Source organism: Eurosta solidaginis, chromosome 5 (genome assembly GCF_040869045.1).
Source record: "Eurosta solidaginis isolate ZX-2024a chromosome 5, ASM4086904v1, whole genome shotgun sequence".
Lineage (NCBI taxonomy): Eukaryota > Metazoa > Arthropoda > Insecta > Diptera > Tephritidae > Eurosta > Eurosta solidaginis.
In genome coordinates, this window is record NC_090323.1 from 237,706,266 (window position 1) to 237,728,718 (window position 22,453).

Genomic DNA, 22,453 nt, shown 5'->3' on the forward strand with positions numbered 1-22,453 from the left:
TATAAATCTAACCAAATAATGTTAAAAGATGTTACAAGCGAGAAAACATTAAAAAATTTTTTATTAAACCTGAATACCTAACCACGTGCTTTGTTTTTGTAAATACTTTTTGTATCAGCAATAAAAATCACGCATTTGCTCATATTTGCCCTGGCTCTTTATTTCCAACAAAACAGCAGTGTATACATTTGTTCAAGGACTTGCATGCATAAAAATTGTGTGTATGCTCAGAAATTTTAGCATATATATAGGTGACTTGTTTGCCTTGAGTTGTTGTGTGATTTACATCACATCAACTGTACCACGTATCGTGCTACAGTGTAGTGCTTATACTTACGTTCTTGTTCTTTATTATTCCAAACAGCATACCAATAACACACACTGTGCCTATGCTTACATTCTTTAGTACTCCATATAGGACATATATATACCAATATTACAAACTATGTCTGCATTGATATTGTACATATATCTACCATATAGCATGCTACTTGCAAAACCCCCGCTTACGCTTGCGCTTACACTTACACCATACCCTTACATTCAGGATGATGATGTTGACTCATCAAAAACTGTTCCAATTAATATTGAGGAGAAATATGTTGTCGGAATGTATATAGGTTGAACTTGCCGTTCAATAAAGACCTCACACGGGATGCATAAACACAAATTTTAAAATTTTACGAAGAAAAATTATGGCCCACAAATCAAACCATTAGTACTCTTATTAGAGGCCCATTTGGTACCTTTTGTGCCAAGATAAGAGAAAACTGTGTAAGTTGAAGTCGTTACGTCATATCTTATAACTTTAGGCATTCGAAAATGTTGTTTTCGAACCCATGATTATAGACGGGAGACTTTAATGTATTATTTTGGAAGCACTCTAATGTACTAACTAACTATATATATCTGCGATTCTGAAACCAGCAACCCTTTATGGTTACAACTGAATACCTGTTGTTGCTGTTTTGTTTTCTATCGTAATAGCTTCATTAAAAGTTTTTAGAAATACATATTTTTTGTATCTTTTTCTAATGTTCTATGAAATATTATAGTCTAAGAGCCCGTGACTGCCACACCTTTGTCATTTTATAAAAGTTGAAATTTCGTCAGTGCATACTTCCAACTGAAACAGGATCGTTGGTCTATTATAAAACTTGAGTCATGGTGGCTTTAACGGATATCGTGCAAAAATTTTGCAGAAAAATAGACCTTTCTTTCGTCATATTATAAAGACTGATTTTCATATATGGTCTTCGTCACGATATAAGAAGCCACTAGCCTTATTGCCAGATACTTTCCATTGTGGCTTTGTCCAGCCAGACTCTTTCTGTAATGCAAAACTGTACTTTTTCATAAAATGAAATCTGAAAGTTTTTTGCGGCAAACAAGTTTAGAAGGATTAAATGTGTCTGACTAATCAAAACCACTATGGAAAGTGTCTGGCTTCTTATATCGTGACGAAGACCATATATGAAAATCAGTCTTTATAATATGACGAAAGAAAGGTCTATTTTTCTGCAAAATTTTTGCACGCTATCTGTTAAAGCCACCATGACTCAAGTTTTATAATAGACCAACGATCCTGTTTCAGTTGGAAGTATGCACTGACGAAATTTCAACTTTTATAAAATGACAAAGGTGTGGCAGTCACGGGCTCTTACTCTATTAGGCGCATTTAACTTTTTCCATTCTGTTATACCCAACTCACGTTATTTCTTTCAAGCGGAGTTTTTCAAAAATGCTAAAATTAGACTTTTATTTTTGAAACCAATATAAGAGTGCAATTTAATGGTTTTCAGATGGTTATTTAAAAACTCTTGGGGTATTCTATAGCTATACATTTTGACTCAACTTTGAATCAAACTCTAAAGGCTTGGTTTCCTAGAAAGCGGTGCTGCTATATAGCGGCCGCTACATAGCGGTAGAGTACGTTGTCAAAAATGTTGCAATGTAAAAGTAATTATGTGGAAACGAAGAAGACGGTGAAGTTCACCGTAACGTAATTTAGCGACCGGCGCCCCCAGCGGGTTAGAGGTTTAGAATATACCCGCGGTAATTATGCATGTCGTAAGAGGCGGCTAAAATACCAGATTCAAGGGGTTGTGTAGCGCAACCTTTTCAGATTGCCAGCGCAATATATAGCTTATCCAAACCCAATTGCTTACCGTTTCACTAACAGACGAGGCTGTGGCGATCCTATGCTCCTCATGGAACTTGAGGGTGGGGAGGGAGGGATGGCCTGAACGTTTAATGTGGCCATATAAATCGTTCCCAAGATGGTCGTGCACCTTAATGGAGCTGTGTTACCGGAGCGTACCAGTTCTGTATCCGGCAAAGGACCATCAAATCGATAACACTCCCCAAAGCCTTCGGGGATTAACCTTATCGCTACACCAACAACAACAACAACATAGCGATCGGCGATAAAATATTACCGCCGTCATGACGGTAGAAACTCTCATCACCGTTTTTTCCCACCGCTATTGTCAAACCGGTGAACACTTTCTCAAATAGTTGAAATAATTTATAAAATATACAACATTTTTGATTAAAATTTTTTTTTTTTTAATTTTGCAATCGTCGGCCGTAACTTTCGTAGTTTCCAACAAAGCGCTGCTGCTGAAAACGGCGAGTATACAGGCCGCTCTTTAGCACTGCTTTTGGATGATACCCAGCCTTAAGTAATTTTTGCTTAACTTTGTAGTAATTATAAAAGTTTTCAAATTATATCACTTAAAGGCGAATACTCAATGAAATATACAACTTAGGTGTGTAATTTACACAAACAAATAACCACTTTCTAAGAGTGATGGATGGGGCTCCGAAATCACCCGCTTGTGTCACTTTCCAATTTCAGACAAACTATAAAAATCTTTTAAAAAATTTCTATACCATATGTTCTAAGGAGAAACTAACATCCAATGTATACCCTAACGCGACTTATATGTATGTACATATATTTAAAAAAAAAATATATATATAAGCTCATTTAAGCTTGTGACGCTAAAGCTACTGACTGCTAAACTGTAAATACCCCGCAGCGAAAATGTGCGACAGTTACGCAATACACTAGTTTGACATAAGAGGTTTAATGACTACTTTCGGCGGGATAGTTGACAGCCACACTTGTGTGTAACAGCGCTAAAGTTTGAGCTATATGTAAATATCGGAATTAAACAATGAAAAGCTGCGACTAACTCGGGGCCAACTACGACTAAACCAGTTCATTACGCTTTCAAAAGATCTGCTAAGGGCCGTAATTTTCATTTCGCAAGACATCACAATGTTAAAAGTATGAGTTGAAAGCACTGCAAGGAAACAGCATTAGCACCAGTACCGTCTCTTAATGCGATAGCTCTGCACTAGTTCGGAACTAGTGCGATTCGCTGCAGGCTATTTAAATTTTTTTTGCTAAACCTAAAAAACTTAAAAAAATAGGATTCATAGAGGATTGGTACGATTACTTCGCGAATTTCATGAATTAAAAGATAATCATTTAATTCTGACGGATTGTTCCACTATTCTTTAAAAAAAGGCCTCTTTGGACATCTTTAATTTTATAGTTTTTAGACGTTTATCCTCCCCCAGTTGGAATCGTCGTCAGATAAAATAAAGGTAAAAATGCATGTAATAGCTTTTACCATCTGCGCAGAAACGTTTCATGGTACATTGGAACAATTTTCCGTCATCCCTTGTCAAATTTGGTTTCGAGACATACCGGTTTCGGCATCGTGCCATCATCGGTGCCGATTTTCGGATTTAGGGAAAATCGTTCCAATATCCATACATCATTCGTCCACCCTGTCGGAAAATCAACAAAACAAAATAAGTCAGTTCCATGGTACATAAAATTTTGCCTGCGGGTGTACCAAAGTCACAATTTATCACAATTTATCGCAAGGTAACGAAAAACCCATTGCAGCACTCGATGAATGTATAGTAGACTTCAGAATCTGTTTGGGAGAAATTAAAAGGAGACAAGAGTTGCATATGATTAATCAAACAAAAAAGGCGTATGTTAAAGCGCAAACCTAAAGATATCTTATGCAAGTCTTACAATAGCTGTGTTTTTTCTACTTCTATATACGTTTACGCTTAAAGTTTATATTGACTGCTAAGCGACAAACTTTAAATGCACCTCTGAAATTGCTGCGCATAAAATTTGTCCTACTAAATTTCAATACGCATTATACTCAGATGTAACTGAAATATGTGTCTTTGTTTCACCCTCTACAGTAATTCTATGTATTCTATGTGTGTCCACAATTCATCGCAACTGATTCAGCTATATGTTATACCCTATGGCCATCAGAGAGTTGTGTCTCCGCTTTTCGGTACACCCTGTATTGTAGCTGTAGTTATTTAACCACTGCCGCTAGATGAGCCTCCTAAGCATTATCTAAGCGAGATTAAACGTAAGATTAAACGTATACGCGTGTGAAAAAAACGGCTAATATTATACTCACACTATTTCTTCCTTTCCCTCTGACTCGCTCTCTTACATTTTCTTTCGCTCTTTATCCCACTCCCCTTTTTTCCTATTCTATCCCCTTTCTTTCTAACATTTTTATGTCTTTTTATCTCCCCCTTTCCTTCTTCATTCCTTCTACGCTCTTTCTCTGTTTCCCATACCGCTTTCTCGGCATCCTCGCTTTATTTCGCTCATCCTCCATTTCCCTTTCTGCACTTCCTTCATTTTCTAAAGATCTCCCACTCAGCATTCGCCTACTTTGCGCTTTCCTTTATCTTCCGTTTACTCTTGCCCTATCTCTCTTTTTCTCTTTCTTTCCCCACTCGTTTTTTTATCTTCTCCTCAAGTCCTGTACCTCTCCTCTTTCCTCTTCTTTTCAATTCCTCTCCCACTTCCTTCCTAACTCCTTTAGTATTTTCCTTACTTCTTTATACCTATCTTCCCATGCCCTCTTTTATCTTTCCTCCCTTCCTTTAATTACTACCCTTAACCATTCTCCTGCCTGTTCCAACTCTTTTTTCCCTTTCCATTTTGCCTTTTTCTAACCCTTTATAGTTCCATTTAAAAAGGCATGGACAAAAATGAGACGAAAAACGGAGGATAAAGTAGGAAAGAATGGGATATAGAGTGAAAAGGGGAGTGAGGCTCACTTTTTAAATGTGGGCAAAGCATTTTTTATGCCAGAACATGGTCTGCCGGCTACTCCAGTAATCATATTTAACCCCTTAATTATGATAGTTATCTACGAATATGTAGTGTATTTGGACTTCCTATAAAAACGAGCGTGCATACTATTTTATCCATAAGAACTAAATGCCGAAGCCGGCCCAAATTCTGCCCATTGCATTTTGAAAAGGTTTTACTTTACCCCTTTTTAAACGGTTTTATTTAGCTTGACTTGACAGGCTGGCGTCAGCCATAACCTACAAACTTGAAATTTGGAATATAGTTCAGAACCCGATGACAATGCAATAATAAGAAAAAAATCCGATAGGTGGCGCATGGATCGAAATACTTCAAAAAATCGTATTTGTGGTCCGATTTGGATCATATTTGGAACACATAATATATACATGAATAGAAAGCGACCTATGACGTTCGATTTGGCATATTTGGAACAAATATTGCATGCAGTCCGGTAGAAGTGACATCAAAATATTTTGGAGCTCGAGGAGGGACAAGCATACGTGGCGCAGAGTCGAGTAAAGTCTTTGGAAGGATTATGTATTGCGGACTTAGATTGTAAAAAATTGTCAGGAAAGAGTCCTTGTAATAATGAGTCACTAATTGAACTAAATAGAATGAGAAATAATAGGCAATTAAATAAGGACTAAAAAATTAAAAAAAAAAAAAATAATTAAAAAAAATGTTTTAAGTTAAACGGTTTTATTGAAAACAATACTTACATGAAGTAATGATAATACTAAAAGCTAGCAAATAATTAGGTGGATCCTAGGTACTACACTCAAAGAAAAAATCGTTCTAAAGCGAACGAAACACGTCAAAATTCAGAACATTCGTTGACAAAGTCTATTAAGTACGTTTTTTCTTAACTCGCGACCGATGGGCTTGTTTTAAGAACGGTTTTTCCAAGCACACCGTTCGTATTTTATGACCAGTTTGGTATTGATGTGTGAACCTTCTGTGCACATTTCAAGCATTATTTGGGCTTGATTAAGTTTTGTGTTCTCACGCTTCGAGAAGAATTTGTGGTCGATTAAACACTTTTCGGTCTCAATTCTAGAACGTCTTGGATTTGACCTTTTTTTACTAATAAATAATTTGTTGTCATTAATAAAAAATATGAATAACAAAACAAGTTATTATTAAAATTCCAAAAGGTTTGAAAAAACGCATAATATGCATTTTTCATATATTTCTCTTATCGAGAAATGTTTCTTATTTGATGATGTAATTTGAATATATATTTAAAACATTTCATAACAAAGTTGAGAATTACCTGTGCATATGTGAATGGAGCTGAACGAAAAATATGAGTTAAAAAATAGAATATGAAAAAAAACTTCTGCGTTTGACGGCGATCGAACTCCCGCCACACGATCGCAACCGCAACATTATAACCGCTGTGCCACTACAACTGCTTTATAGCTTGTGCCAAATGTTGTATTTAACATTGCAGTGCACACGAATTGTACCGTTTCTTTTTTCTAAAATTTAATTTAAGAACATTGTTCTCATTAATAGAACATTTGTTCATATTTTAAGACCAGCCGTTCTCTTTTCAAGGAAACGGTTGTCAGTTCAAGAACAAGGTTGTTGTTTTGAGAACAGGTCGTTCGTTTTTCAAGAACAAAAAAGGAAGAACATGAAAAGCTTGAATTGAGTCCGGTGGTGCTGGATTTTAGAACGGCGTTTTTCTCTGAGTGTAGTCATCACACTTCTCATCAATTTGGGGCGTTGATCAGACAATTAAATAAAAGCGTTGTACGCGTCAAATTTCTATTGATAGTCATAAGTAAGACTAACTGAACCTTAATCAGGTTATGCTACGCCTCACATTTTTAGAAATTTCACACGCCCAACGCTTTTATTTAATTGTCTGATCAACGCCCTAGATTGATGAGAAGTGTGATGACTAGTACCTAGGACCTACCTAATTATGTTCTAGCTTTTAGTATTATTATTACTTCATGTAAGTATCGTTTTCAATAAAACCGTTTAACTTAAAATTTTTTTAAATTATTTTTTACAATTTTGTTTTCATTTCTTGCCTTAGGGCGTAGCGCCTCTCACTTCGGACTAATAGTTTCGGTTTCATGATACCAAACTTTCATACATATACACACGTATCTATAGCTACTTAATAATACAAACTAGATTTACTGATTTGTTCACAACTAAAATAATTACAATTATCTTTGTTCTTATCTAACAGGAATACGATGTTCAGGATCATCGACCATTTCTTTCACTTAATCAAAGTGGCTTAAATAAGGCGGATCAAATTAAGTTTGCACGTTATTTGGGTCAAGGTCTACCAACATTTACGCTTTTCTGCATTTATAGTAATTTCAAAAACCTATTCTGCACAAAACGTACAGAAATGTAAGTATAAAATTTTTTTCATTTTAGATAATTATTAAATTGGTAATAATAATTACGGTAATTGTGTTTTGTCGTATTTTTTAGTTACATGAAAGATGGTTATAATTTGCCTTACATAATTGACAAAACGAAACGTTTTCTCTCGAGTTCGACAGCAGGTGAGTTCATAGTTATTTAGGAAGAATAAAAAACTAGCAGCCCAAATCTAAATAAAAATTCCCCGTGAGTTGTTTTACTTCTCCCTTTCCTCCTATTCTGAACAATGTTCGAAAAAGCGGTAACCGGTTATGGGAGAAATGTAGATATTATCAATGTGAGTGAGAGGGAGATGTCTCTCCCATTTCTTAGGAGTTTTTTCACTTATTAAATTAAAGGGAGAGCATCAAATTGTTAAAGGAAATTGGTTCTTTTTGGTTTTCTTTTTATTTGTACAAATTTGTGCTAAAATATGTACATACATTCTACCACAATATTCTTTATTTTAAGTCGAAAAGTATATCATAAGCAAGAGCTCTTGGTGTATTTGATGCAGCCATCCAGAAATTGCGCAAGAATTTTTTAAGGAGGCTTAAATAGATTTTGGCATATGACGAAAGACAAATTCAACTCGACTTGCCCGACATAAAATTGCTTTGCTGAATGGAAGCAGACAACTCCAGCGGATTTGTGTTATCCCGCCGTCTTCTTATGCTCCTCTGTTTATGTTGCTGTGGCAGCAATTCATTACTTATTTCAGTGAATACCACATGAAATGCAATACTGTTCATTGTTTATATTTTAGTTCTTAATTTCAAACAAATTTGCAACAATAATTAAACTTTTAAAATTTTTAAACAAAATAAGAAATGCGCAACGAAATTTCAATTGACAAAACAGCTGACTTCGAAAATTCGAAATTCCTATTATCCAATTATTTTTCTCCCTAGCAGAAAAGAATTGGAGGAATTTTTCCGCGGGAATAAAAAAAACCGCGAGAACAAAATTGCGAGGGAATATATAGAATTGGGCTGTAAATAAGTTTCACAAAAATATAGTGTATTAATTTTTACTATCGCAAATCAACTTTATGCCAAATTATAAACAATTCATTCGTTTTTTTTTTCTAAACTTTACCTTCTACCTGTCAGAAAATTTCTAAGGCTCAAAACAAGTCGACTGCTGAGTGGAATATCGCTCTATCTCAGCTGCCAGTTCGAAAACGCCCTAACTCCGAATTCGGCTGAGGAATGCCCTATCTCAAATGTTTTTCACAAACGCCTCATCCAGCGTTAAAATGTCAATTACTGCAAGACGTGGAAGGGTCCACCCTTCTGTATGGTCGGCAAGAATTAAACAAAGGATGCCAAGGGGTTTCTTATCCGCACTTTCGTTTAACTGTTACATATCGAATCTCCCATCCCTTCCTGAAGGAGGTACCGTTGGTACCTACGCCGATGACTGTACAGCAACAGGTCCCGACCCAGTCTTCGATGAGCTATGCTATAAAATTAACGACTATCTCACTGGTCTTTTCTCTTTTTTCACTTCGAAATATCTGTCACTGTGATAGGGCGTTTTAAAGATATGTACGATGATAGGGCTGATTACATTCAACACGGCGTCCACAGACTGCAACCACAATAATGCAAAGCTTGACGATAACCGTAGCCAAGCATTGACTACTTTGAACGCGTCAGCCAAAAATATAAATTATAGCAAACAGGAGCAAAAAATTTAGAAAAATATGTTAATTATGTTTAAAAAAGTCAAAAATAATGATTTTTATTATCTGTTATTTACGATTACTTAGTCTTTATTGACAAAAAACAAGGGCGCCACTTACTGTCGCTACCCAAAAATAGAATTAGGCTTAATCTAACTACAACGGCATTCGTGATTGATTGTCGTGCTGCTCTGTCGTTGCAAAAATAACGGCCCTCATAAGAACATATGTAAAAATAATTTGACAGATGTCGCTTTGCAGCCGCCGTCGTGAATGTAATCAGGCCTGATTACGGATTTTTTTCTGGAATGTGCACAAAAGTATTGCAAACTGGTTATAAGTACTAAAACAGTGATAGACGCTTTTAAACGCAATCCATACGCCAGTGAGATGAAAATATTCCTTGTACTTAGATTTTGGACTAAGTGATAAGTAACTTTACTGGCTTTTTAGGACCATTGTATGTATATTTTTGGTAAATTATATTAATGTATCTATTTTAAAACTTTTATCTATCTAGTTTTTTTATTTCTTTGACTTTTATTAATATGTCTTGATTCCCGTGCTTTTTAGGCAATACTCCAAACAAAAGCAATTCAAACGCATCACATTCACAAACACTACCAGCGCCACAAACACAGCCACAGACACAGCCACCACCACAACCACCGCTGTCCCAATCACAGCCACAACAACATCCGCTACCATCCCAAGTACAATCACCACAACCACTAACACCACATTCGTTGCAACCACCACACGCAGTACAATCACAACCGCTACAACCACAACCACCAAAACCACTACAAACACAATCATTGCCACATCAAATGATGCAATCACATCCACCGCCGCCAAGTCACATACAACAATTGCAACAACAACAACCACAACCACACCCTGTACACATCCCGATGCCAAGTGCAATGAGTTTGCCCAATTAATTTTGTTATTAATATTTATATACAAACATATATACACACATATGTAATTCCTATTTGAATAATTTGCTAAGATAATTAGTTAATCTGTATTATATGCAAGCATGTACCGATAGTCAAGAGCCAGAGATTGCACTGAACATTTGCATTTAATCACGCTCGCTGCATTTGACAGCCGTGAAGCGTTCAGAAAAATGTTTTTGTCCTTTTTTTGGCCCAAGTTGCACAATATTGGCATTACATCGGCGCAATCTTGCATATTCTTGTCATATATTATATGCATATACGTACATGTATGTACTATATTATTATATGTAACTCGTTAGATTTCTAGGACTAAAGTATTTTTTTTCCAAAATAACTATTTGAGGTAAAAAATTATTTATCATCGAAACACACGAGGGGCACTCGATTTGCCTTGCAATGTGCACGGATTGCAGGGGTTGTTCATATCTTACGGCAAAATATAAAAGACTACGAGAGCACCCCATCCCATTGCGAAGTTATAGCACGCATCAGTAAGAAGCGTCAAAAAATTGCCACATAAATAGGCACTTCACAAGGTCTCCTATTCGTCGTATGTGCTATGCTTTAATCACATTTTGAACCATGGAAACAACTCTAATCTTAAAATTTTACATGGATAAGACACTATTGTGAATTGCTCAAAAATAACAAAATATGTATGACCAAAAACTATGAAAAAAACGACTCCGATCTTTTCGTGAGCGAAATGAGAGGATGGAGAGAAATACCGTTGAAGCAGGGTTGATTTTTCCCACAGTCCGCTGCACGAAAATATACATAGATTTGATATGCAATTGCACGAATTGCATATTGTAACGAGTTTTGGGAGATTCAAATTATTTATACACCTTCTGCTAACGTTCGAATCGCTAAACTGTTAAATAAATCACTCCAATATTCAGTATTGAAAACTGATCTTTATTTAGTTTACTTTGGGAGTAGTACAATTATACTTCACAATTAAACTCCACTTCACAACTAATAGCATGTTTAAATCAAACTGATTGGTCATTCCTCAGCATGCGCAGCTTTTATACTCTCAGTTGCCTCGTCCGCATATTTCTACTAAAGTCTATACGTTTCGCCTTCTAGAACTGTTGTATCTCCTGCTTGGTAATTGAGATATGTGTGAGTAACATATATATGTATGTGTGAGTAACAACTTTGGCTGATGACTACATGTGTGTGTGTGAGATATCTCCTCACTTCCCGCAAAAATCGCGAGTAACTCCATGCATGCATGTATGGAGTACTCGCTATGGACAAAGCGAGTACTCCAAAATTAACCACAATTCATACAAAAAATGTGGTCCAATTAACATTGCGATATCCTAGGACTGGCCCATATACTCCAGCTCAGCATTACATCAGAGTAATCCATGGAGTACTCCAGTATGAGACAAGTGGACCACATGATCCAATGATGTGTGCATGTACATAAGTTTGGCTGCTTACTGTATTTGTTGTGTTGATTATTTACTAACAGCCCAGTGATTTCAACATTCGCCACAATATAAATTTTTGTGTGTATTTTATTGTTGTCACTTTACAATCCGTGCAATCAAGGAATTTCGTGCGTTCCTTGTACCATTTGCAAGGCAAAGCGAATCCCCCTATTGACGACTCAAGGGTGTTGGAGCAAAGGGTACCTACCTGCTTTGGCACTGGACGAAAAATCACATTCTGTGTATATCTTGACAACGGAAAGCATTTCGCGACAACACGTCCCTTCCCCCATTGTGTTTCGATAGAAATGAAAATAATTTCCAAATATTTCTTTCTTAAATAATTTTCAAATGCGATTTTGAAAATAGTTATGATTTAAATATATTTTAGTTAATCTCAGGCTATAATTTTTGAAACAGAACTTTGAAAATTAAATATGAAAAGATACTATCCAACTTTATATCGAAGTAAGATTTTTAAAAGTTCTCCTCTGAAGTTTTGAGCTCTCGCACAAAGCCACGCCCAAAGCCACGCCCAAAAGATACCCCTATATATGTACGTAGGGAAAAAAAAACTTTAGGTTTACATCCAGTTTCTGAATCTATGGGTCATACTGAGTAATATTGTTCATAGGTCTGAAATGAATTTCGAGCCTCCCTAATTTTGTTAGAAAATTTTATATCCCAATCCGAATCCGAATTTGACTTTATTTTCATGTATTTTATTTGTGAGAGCCGCTATTCGGATTGGGACATAAAATTTTCTAATAAAATTAGGGAGGCTCAAAATTCATTTCAGACCTATGGTCCCATGGACAATATTACTCAGTATGACCCATAGATTCAGAAACTGGATGTGCCTTTTCAACAATAAATTTGACCCACCCTAATATAAAGGCATTTGAAAAAAAAAATTGTTTTTCTTCAGAACTTAGATGCCTACATAGGGCTTTAAAAATATGAGCTCTTAATGCTAATATTAAGGTGGTCTGCATCGGACTTCTTACTTTCCGATAAAAATGGTGTGGCCTAATTTGAATTCGCAACTTCTTTCCTACAGTGAGCCGTTATACAAATCGGAGAATATGAACCCAAATTTCTCCATGCAACTTGTATGAGGATTAAAAGAGGCCTATGTAAACCAACTTAACATTAAAAGCAAATATTTTTGGAGGCGTACCTTCGCACCTAAACAAAACTTTTGACCATAGTTCCCAGAGAAACCAAAAAAAAAAATTTTTTGCACTTTTAGTTTGGTTTTATCTTAACTTAGTAGTTTTTTATCTTCCTTCAGACTTTCAAATTTTTGTTGATTTTATTGTTGTTTAATTTGTCATTTTTATTTCTATAGTTCAAAACAACAAACAATTTCGCTTTTAAATTTTTTGATTTTGTTAAAACAACAAAAAAGACTACATCGACTGCTAAGTCCAATATCAATATATCGTGGCTGCCGTTTCGAAAACAACCCATCTTAGTAAACTTTTGAAAAAATTCCACACTCGAAATTCGGTTAAAGAACGCCCCATCCAAGAATTCGCTTCAAACGCGCCCTATATTAGCTTAAATTCCATATATATTGACGTGAGTCAGTGTATTCCAAATGTTTTTTTTTTTTCAAAAATTTCAAATCTCAAACTCTAAAGCCCACTTGTAGAATTGCAAGTTATTTTTTTTAACTCAGAGTTAACTTGACATGAGCGTTTAAACTCAAACATTCTTGATAATTTTTTTAACTAAATTTAACTAAAAAAATAACTTGCCCTTTCGCAAGTGGACCTAAAAGAAGTTGAAAAACAAGAAAATTTCCTCACATATTTATGAAATACTAATTAAAGTTAATATTTTTCAATCAAGGCGAATCAATACAAAGTGATGGCAAAACAAGGCGAATCCATACCACGTGGTGGCAAAGCGAATTCAACCAATTCGCCGTGCAGAAGAATGTCAAGTCAAAAGAAAATTTTTATAGATTTCGATTTTAACTCACATTTTGTTGTACAAGGCTTTGTATGGAAAATTATCAAGAAGAAGCAATCAGCTATTGGGATAACACACCTCTACTGAATTCGCCTTGGTACCAGGTGTTGTTATCCCAACAGCTGATTTCTTCTTCTTCTTGATTATTTTCCATATAGCGCCTTGTACTTTAATACCTAAGTTAATCGAAATAAATTAAAATTTTGTTTTGACTTAACATTCTTCTGCACGGCGAATTGGTTGAATTCGCTTTGCCACCACCTGGTATGGATTCGCCTTGTTTTCAATACTGACTTGGTATGCTTACTTAAATTCCAGTTTAGCAAATATTTGTGCTATAAAATTGTTATAGATTAACTGGTCCGTGATAATTGATTTTGAGGAATATGTTTATAAAAACTCCATAGTGCACCCAATTAATTAATTATTGTAGCACTCACCGTGTATGGGTGTTTCCATTGTTGTAATATCTAGAGTTATCGTAATATTATTGGGTTTTTTTTTGCATATCAAAACACAAAATAATGTATCAATTGTTGAAAAGCTTCAAGTGTTATAAAATTAGCCAATGGCAGCTTTCATAAAAAATTTCGACATCCATGTGTATAAAGATCTCATCAAATCTGACACCCTTCATCTAAGTTTGAGAGAGTTGATTAATAACATCAATAACTGACTAGAAGTCCATAAAGCAGTGAGTGGTCAAAACCTCACCTCAAATTTTTTGGTCATTTATTTCACAATCTCTTTTATCAGTCCCCGTTGTTTTACACGCTTTGGCATTATAAATAGATTTGACACCAGTTGGCAAACGAAACAAAATTTGCCGCTAAAATTTTGGTAAATAAAGTTTTATTGTCAAATTTCCGATACCCGTGGGCAATTGTCGTTGCAATTTAACTGCCACTTTTCACTCAAAACGGACGTTGTATGGCAACCCGTTTTCCTTGATATGACCAAGTTTGTGGTCAAATTTGACATAGTGAAAACCAAGCATTACTATTATTAATAGTCTAAATGATATTTTACAGAAACGCTTAAGTTCAATATAAATTTATGGAAACATTTTTAAGTTACAATGAAAGCGAAAAAGCTACTTGGCTCAAAAAAAAATAGATTTCTGTTTATCGGTCTAAGGTTAAATCACATTTACCAAATAGCTCTATATATAAACATACATTGATACAAATATATATGCATATGATGAAAAGTCGTAAATTAGTATTTTTATGTATTTTAAATTTTGAATATGTTTTTATTATTTCTAAGTGTATTAGCAAAAAAGAGATTATCATACATTCAATTAAAAAAAAATAAAATAAAAATATATTACATATTTGTCGAAAGAAAGATCGAAAAGAAAAACGAATTTTTATTCAAGTAAAACCAAATGAGCGTTTTGCAAATAGAACATATTTTTGTTTTGTTTTTCTTTTTTCTCTCGCCTTTTTTATTACCTACTGGACGGTCAGCTAGCACTTTGAAAAGTTTCATTCACCCCTGGTTGGCAATAACTGACACCAGTTAGGGCTACCAGGGGAGATCAAATCTACCTCTCACAACTCAGTGAAGGCTCCTCCTTTCTATGCTTCTATTACGGATGTCGGTCGGAGTGCTTTTTGGGTAAGATCGTCATCTTAAATTCGCATAATAAAGCCCTTGACCTTTTATTCATATCTGTGGGAGGGACTATTAATCTTCCAGAGAACTCTTCTCTTGCAGATTCCAAGTGCTATACTATCCTCTCTTGACACTGTCGTAATTACGAGCCGTACACCAGGACAGATTTGATTAGAGACTTATACCACGGCTTCATCATATCCAAACTGCGTGCTTTCTAACTGTATATAACAAGTAAGGAAAGATAAGTTTGGGTATAACCGAACATTACATACTCAGCTGAGAGCTTTGGAGACAAAATAAGGGAAAATCACCATTTAGCAAAATGAACCTAGGGTAACCCTGGAATGTTTTTGTATGACATGTTTTTCAAATGAAAGGTGTTAATGATTATTTAAAACGTAGTGGGCATTAGTTCTATAGGTGGACGCCTTTTCGAGATATCGCCATAAAGGTAGACCAGGGGTGACTCTAGAATGTGTTTGTATGATATGGGTATCAAATTGAAGATATTAATGATGGTTTTAAAAGGTAGTGGCACTTAGTTTTATAAGTGAAGGCGTTTTCGATATATCGGTCAAAATGTGGATCAGCGTGACCCAGAACATTATCTGTCGGGTGCCGTTAATTTATTTATATATGTAATACCACGAACAGTATTGCTGCCATGATTCCAAAGGCTTTTTATTTCGCCCTGCAGAACTTTTTCATTTTCTTCTACTTAATATGGTAGGTGTCACACCCATTTTACAAAATTTTTTCTAAAGTTATATTTTGCGTCAATAAACCAATCCAATTACCATGTTTCATCTCTTTTTTCATATTTGGTACAGAATTATGTCATTTTTTTCATTTTTCGTAATTTTCGATATCGGAAAATTGGGCGTGGTCATAGTCGGATCTCGGCCATATTTTATACCAAGATAAAGTGACTTCAGATAAGTACGTGAACTGAGTTTAGTAAAGATATATCGAATTTTGCTCAAGTTATCGTGTTAACGGCCGAGCGGAAGGACAGACGGTCGACTGTGTATAAAAAGTGGGCGTGGCTTCGACCGTTTTCGCCCATTTTCACAGAAAACAGTTATCGTTATAGAATCTATGTTCCTACCAAATTTCACAAGGATTGGTCAATTTTTGTTCGACTTATGGCATTAAAAGTATCCTAGACGAATTAAATTAAAAAGGGCGGAGCCACGCCCATTTTGAAATTTTCTTTTATCTTTCTATTTTGTTGCACCATATCATCACTGGAGTCGAATGTTGACATAATTTACTTTTATACTGTAAAGATATTCACCCCTATTCTGCATTTCGATTACGTTCCCGTTCTACGCTCCGCTTCAATCGAAGTTTGGTATTCTGCATTACGACGGAATCGTAAAGATAAGAGGAAGAGCAAATGATTTTTCGAAATCAGCTGTTGGTACGGAATGTGTGAACATTGGAACAAAATCAATTAAAGAAAATTTGTAAAAAACACTGAAAAACGTTTATATTTTATTATCCACGCCATTTTGTACAAAAAAAAGCAATAGAATATATTGGCGCAGTGTTATATTTTTTTGAGTGAAGTTCTTTCATAATTGTAAGTGTGTTTTTGTCGTTCTTTTGGCCAATTCCCTGCCGTGGCCACCAAGTTTTGTTAAAACGGATTCCTGCACGAATATAGTTGACATTTTCTGAATTTTAAGGATGCTAATTTCATTGCACTGGCCTAAAATATTTTATAAAGGTTTATTTATTCTTTCCGCACGGATTGTTTACGTTTTCGCCTCACCTTGCTCTACGCCGGCAGCTTGCTTTGGCATATAACTGGACCCAACGAACAGACACAAATTATAGCTGTCTATTATAATGGAATCAATAGCCGCGGCATTATTTATGGAGTTGGAAAGCAACGCATACGAAAATTGCCAGGCAAGAATGGAAAGGCAAATATTGCGAAATTTGTGTAATCCATTTGAGATGAGTGACGAATTGTAAGAAATTGAACTTAAAAGTGGTAAAGTTTAATGACTTATTTTCTTATTTAGGTTCAAAAAAACTTTCGACTTAACAAGGGTGCTTTCAAGTATGTGTTAGATACTTTTGCGGGGCAAATACGTCCAAGGACTTCGACATCGACATGTTGTTTTTGACCTGGAAACATATAAAAAACAATCATCATCAAGCCTTCTACGTTTCTTAACAAGTTTTACTTATATTTTTGTCAAAATTCTGTTATAAATTAATAAAAAAATAAAAAGAAAATATTTTTCCGCCAACTAAATTGCAACTTAGAAAAACGGAACTACGATCGAAATGCAGAATACAAAAAATTGAACGATTCGAAGTTGGATCGAAAGAGATTGGAACACAGAATACCAAAATTGCCAAATCGAAAAAATTCCAATCCAAGTCGAAATGCAGAATAGGGCTGATTAATTTTTTTGTTAAAATCTTACTTAAAAAAATTTTTTTTTAACAGTGGGCGTGTTCGTCATCCGATTTCGCTAATTTTTATTTAGCATACATATAGTAATAGGAGTAACGTGCCTACCAAATTTCATCATGATATCTTCAACGACTGCCAAATTACAGCTTGCAAAACTTTTAAATTACCTTCTTTAAAAGTGGGCGGTGCCACGCCCATTGTCCAAAATTTTTCTAAGTTTCATCGCTTTTCCGTCTTTGGTAATGAATTATCGCACTTTTTCGGTTTTTCGAAATTTTCGATATCGAAAAAGTGGGCGTGGTTGTAGTCCGATTTCGTTCATTTTAAATAGCGATCTGAGATGAGCGCCCCGGGACCTATATACCAAATTTCATCAAGATACCTCAAAATTTACTCAAGTTATCGTGTTTACAGACGGACGGACGGACGGACATGGCTAAATGAATTTCTTTTTTCACCCAGATCATTTTGATATATAGAAGTCTATATCTATCTCGATTAGTTTGTGCCGTTAGGGATTACCGTAATGCGAACAAAGTTAATATACTCTGTGAGCTCTGCTCAGCTGAGTATAAAAACTAGACTACTCGACAGACTTTGTTCTGCCCAAAAATTGGTTTGCCTACGTTTAAAAGGTGAGCCTCGCTTCCTCCCTTCATCTCTATAGCAAAAATTTTAAATACCTACCTGAGCTGATCAACCGATTTCAATATCTTTGTCTAACCCACTACGTAACTACATACATATATGAAACTAACGCAGTTATAATTTCAAAAGTCGCATTCATTTTTATATGTAAGATACAGATAGATAATTGAGACGTTATCCTGCCCAATATTATTCCTCTCTGCAATGTATCCACGTTTCTATCTTCTTGCCTCTCCCTCTTGCTCTCCATGTATGATCGCAGTCTCTTCTTCGTTTCTTCTCGCTTCCGTTTCTCGATTTTCCTCTTCTCTATTACCACTTTCTTTCCCCAACTTCGCACTATTTTTCGTCATCTCCTTCCCTTTTCATGCTTCCTCTCCTTCATATTTGCCCCTCTGACCTTCTTTTATTTTCTACTCCTGCTTTCTTTCTTTTCCCCCACCCTTTCTCTATTTGGCTTCCTCTCCCCTTTGTCTTTCACCCCCTTTCTGACTCCCGCTTCTATCTCTTATTTTGCTTTTTTTACCTTTGGTTCTTCGTATAACTCTTCCTTTCCCTCTCGCTCTTATTTTTAATCACCATACTTTATTAAAACCCTCACTAACACATCGAGTTTGATACTCATTTATTAAACACACATTCTAGGGTCACCTTGGTCCACATAAAATCCACTTGCAAACCCCTAAGATCTTGAGTTATAAAGTTACCAATAGTTTTTGCACTGATAGAAAGGCTGTCTAAATAGATCATTTCAAACAAATCGCTAGAACTGGTCCACCAGCCGAAAATAAAGGTTCCCAAATATTAAGCTTGTCGCAGAGGAAGCTCTATACTAAATAGTAAGCAAATCGCGCCATAAAAAACAAGTTTTTCGAATAGGCAGGCCACTGGTTTACTTCACGGAAAGAAAATTTCCTTCAATATAAAGCTAGTGTAGGAAGTACCCATGGACCGAATTTCAAGAAATAGCGCAATACATTTTTTTTTTAGAATAGGTCGGTCACTCGTCCACTTTCCGCAAAGATAAGAAGAGAATGAAATCTTAAGCCTCGTAAAATCCCCTTTAACATGCACATCAGTTCTATCAAAATTGGTCCATATTCAGGTATCTTTTGGCCGCCGTGGTGTGATGGTAGAGTGCTCCGCCATCCACACCGAAGATCCTGTGTTCACGCACCGGGCAAAGCAACATCAAAATTTTAGAAACATGTTTTTTCAATTAGAAGAATATTTTTCTAAGCGGGGTCGCACCTCGCCAGTGTTTGACAAGCATTCCGAGTGTATTTCTGCCATGAAAAGCTCTCAGTGAAAACTCATCTGCCATGCAGATGCCGTTCGGAGTCGGCATAAAACAAGTAGGTCCCGCCCCGGCAATTTGTAGGAAAACAAGTAAAGGTGTCTAAGTTCGAGTGTAACCGAACTTTATATACTCTGCGTGAGCTTCAATTGTAGATTTCATTTCAGATAAATTACTTTCCTACATAACACGTGGCATCGCCCGTTAAAAAAAATGTCTCCACATTTCCTCTTACAATAAAACTTGATAAGTGAAATATCATTGATTCAAAACTATTTTTTGCTAAGTTATAGCTTATTATTTTCGTCTACGACCCTTTTAAAAATCTTTTATATAAAAGTGGGCGTGGTCTTTAACCGATCTCGTCCATTTTTTCTAGAAATATCTTCTGCTATAGGGAAAATTTGTGTACCCAATTTTATTACGATCCGTTAATTTTTCTTCGAGTTATGGCAATGAAATGAGTTGGGAAATGAAATATCATTGATATAAAGCTCTTTTTTGCAAAGATATAGCTTATTTTATTCGTAAAGTGGGCGTGAACCTTAACCGATTTCGTAAATGTTTCTTCAAATCATTCCTTATAGTAAAGGCAACCACTCTGCTGAATTTTGTTACGATAGGTTTAACGGTTTTTGATTTATGATTAATAATATTTGTAAAATTGATTTTATCACAAGTGGGTGGCGCCACGCCCATTTTAAAAAATGTTTCCCAATTTTTATCAAGAGTCTCAATATCAGTCCACATGTCAAATTTCAACATTCTAGGTGTATTATTTACTAAATTATCAGGTTTTTTGTTTTTTCCAAAATTTTATATATATAAAAAGTGGGCGTGGTTATCATCCGATTTCGTTCATTTTCAATACCAATCTATTCCAGATAAGCTAGTCTACCAAATTTGGTGAAGATATCTCAATATTTACTCAAGTTATCGTGCTAACGGATGGACGGACGGACGTACATGGCTCAATCAAATTTTTTTTCGATACTGATGATTTGGATATATGGACGTCTATATCTATCTCGATTCCTTTATACCTGTACAACCAACCGTTATCCAATCAAAGTTAATATACTCTGTGTGCAAAGCACGCTGAGTATAAAAAAAGGAGCACGACGCATATTGGATGACAAGCTGGGCATAAAATCTCTTCGGAGGTTATCGCGCCTTACATTTATTTATTTATTTTGGCAGAAATACATTTTTTTAATTTTCGCTTTCTGAGCCTTGATACGGAAAAAAAACTTCCCTTGGGATACCCCTTCCAACAATTTTGGGGCCTGTTTTAGTAGTCGGTCAAAGTATACAAACACTGCCTTTGGGTTTTTCCGCCAAGGAATTCGAAATAACAAATTCTAGTTGAATTTATTTATACGCCAAACATTTATAGGCCTTCCTCCTCCCCCCTACCGGTGTGTGCAATTTTTGTTACCCTAATTTCCATTTATTTTAATCTATTTGTGCTTATAAAATTGCTGGGAAGATTACTATGACGTATCGAGCTTCTTTGCTGTAGCTAAAAATAGTTGGATCATTGCGAAAGCAGCATAAGGCTGAGAAATCTACATACAAAATGATCACCAAATTCATATCGGCAGCAAATTTTTCTGTTTAAGCGCACACACATACATACTTCTTTGTGCAAGCAGGAAAACATTTGGGATAATTTACATACGAAGTATGTCACAAATTATGAGCATATACATAACTTAAAGAAAGACATGGCAATATGAGCAGAAACAACAGTCCGACTACAAACAGCCTATTCTGTAACTCTCAGTCTCTATTTAATCTAATCGAAATAAACCCAAATGCTAAATACATTTTCACAAAGTTTCTGCAAGCCAAGATTGATTGCGAATCGATAAATTCCTGCCAAAAACCAACCATGGCCACAGTGGTCAGCCGTTTCAGTCCTGAAACCGTCGCACCTACACTTGGACCTTGTCTAGGAGAAAAATATGTATCAACGTGCCTTACGAAAGCTAGCTCCGATTTTTTTGTGTCTGATAAATGCTAGTTGTTTTCGTTGTTGTGTTAACACTGCTGCGCCCTAGCAGTTTCAACAGGGGTAGACCATAGGGAAGGAAGCTGCTGTTAGAGGCGTAGGTTCCACATTACAATTGAAAATGTGGTTGGTGTCCTGTGGGGACGCATTGCATGCAGGACATACATTACGTATGTGGGGGTTGATTTTGGGAAAGTAAGAGTTAACCTGTTACAGTATCCAGAACGAAGTTGGGCCAGGATGACTTGTGTCTCCCTTGGTAGTCAGCTTTCTTCTTATGCTTAACGGGATCAAACGCCTGCGAAGGCGGGTGCCGGATCTAATCTTAGTGCTGATTCCTTATCTCTCTTGGAAGCGGGACTACATCAAGCAGTTGTTTGCTGGGATGGCCCGGTTTGTGAGAACTTTACAAAAACTGTCTGTTCAACATTTCGTTATGCTCTTGAATGTTGAGCTCTTTTGCCCCACTATGTAGATGATGTTCAGGGGCCATAAGAAAACATCCCGTGGCAGTTCTGAATGCAGCATATTAACAGGCCTGCAGCCCTTTTCAGTGTGTGTTTTTAAGACCAGGAATCAGACTGGTGACGCGTAGGACATGAGCGGCCGGCTTTGTAAGTGGTTAGCAACGTTTCTTTATCTTTTCCCCAAGCCCTGTCGGCAAGCAATTTGGATATTCTTTTACAGCTTTGTACTTTGGATACAATAATAACTTTTATTCAGAACATACCTGTTTAAAATAAATCTATAGAAATACAAGATTGTTCGACTACTCGGAGCTCGAAGACCACTGTACCAAACA

At 35.9% G+C, this 22,453-nt stretch overlaps 1 protein-coding gene and 1 long non-coding RNA gene across 14 annotated transcripts in view; both read left to right on the forward strand.

Moving 5' to 3' along the window:
• LOC137252891 (serine-rich adhesin for platelets) overlaps positions 1–22,453 on the forward strand; it is a 98,067-nt gene that overhangs the window by 59,890 nt on the left and 15,724 nt on the right. For 12 of the 13 annotated variants that reach the window (XM_067789025.1, XM_067789017.1, XM_067789019.1 and 9 more), the window contains exons 3-4: positions 7,371–7,540; positions 7,625–7,698. In XM_067789025.1, the coding sequence (XP_067645126.1) occupies positions 7,371–7,540; positions 7,625–7,698 (244 nt within the window). Of the gene's footprint in view, positions 1–7,370; positions 7,541–7,624; positions 7,699–9,815; positions 13,042–22,453 lie in introns of those variants that run through there. The other variant, XM_067789027.1, reaches the window with a different exon arrangement.
• Positions 17,054–17,527, forward strand: LOC137252893 (uncharacterized). Its single transcript, XR_010953680.1, has 2 exons — positions 17,054–17,237; positions 17,292–17,527. It is a non-coding gene; the product is annotated as an uncharacterized lncRNA (long non-coding RNA).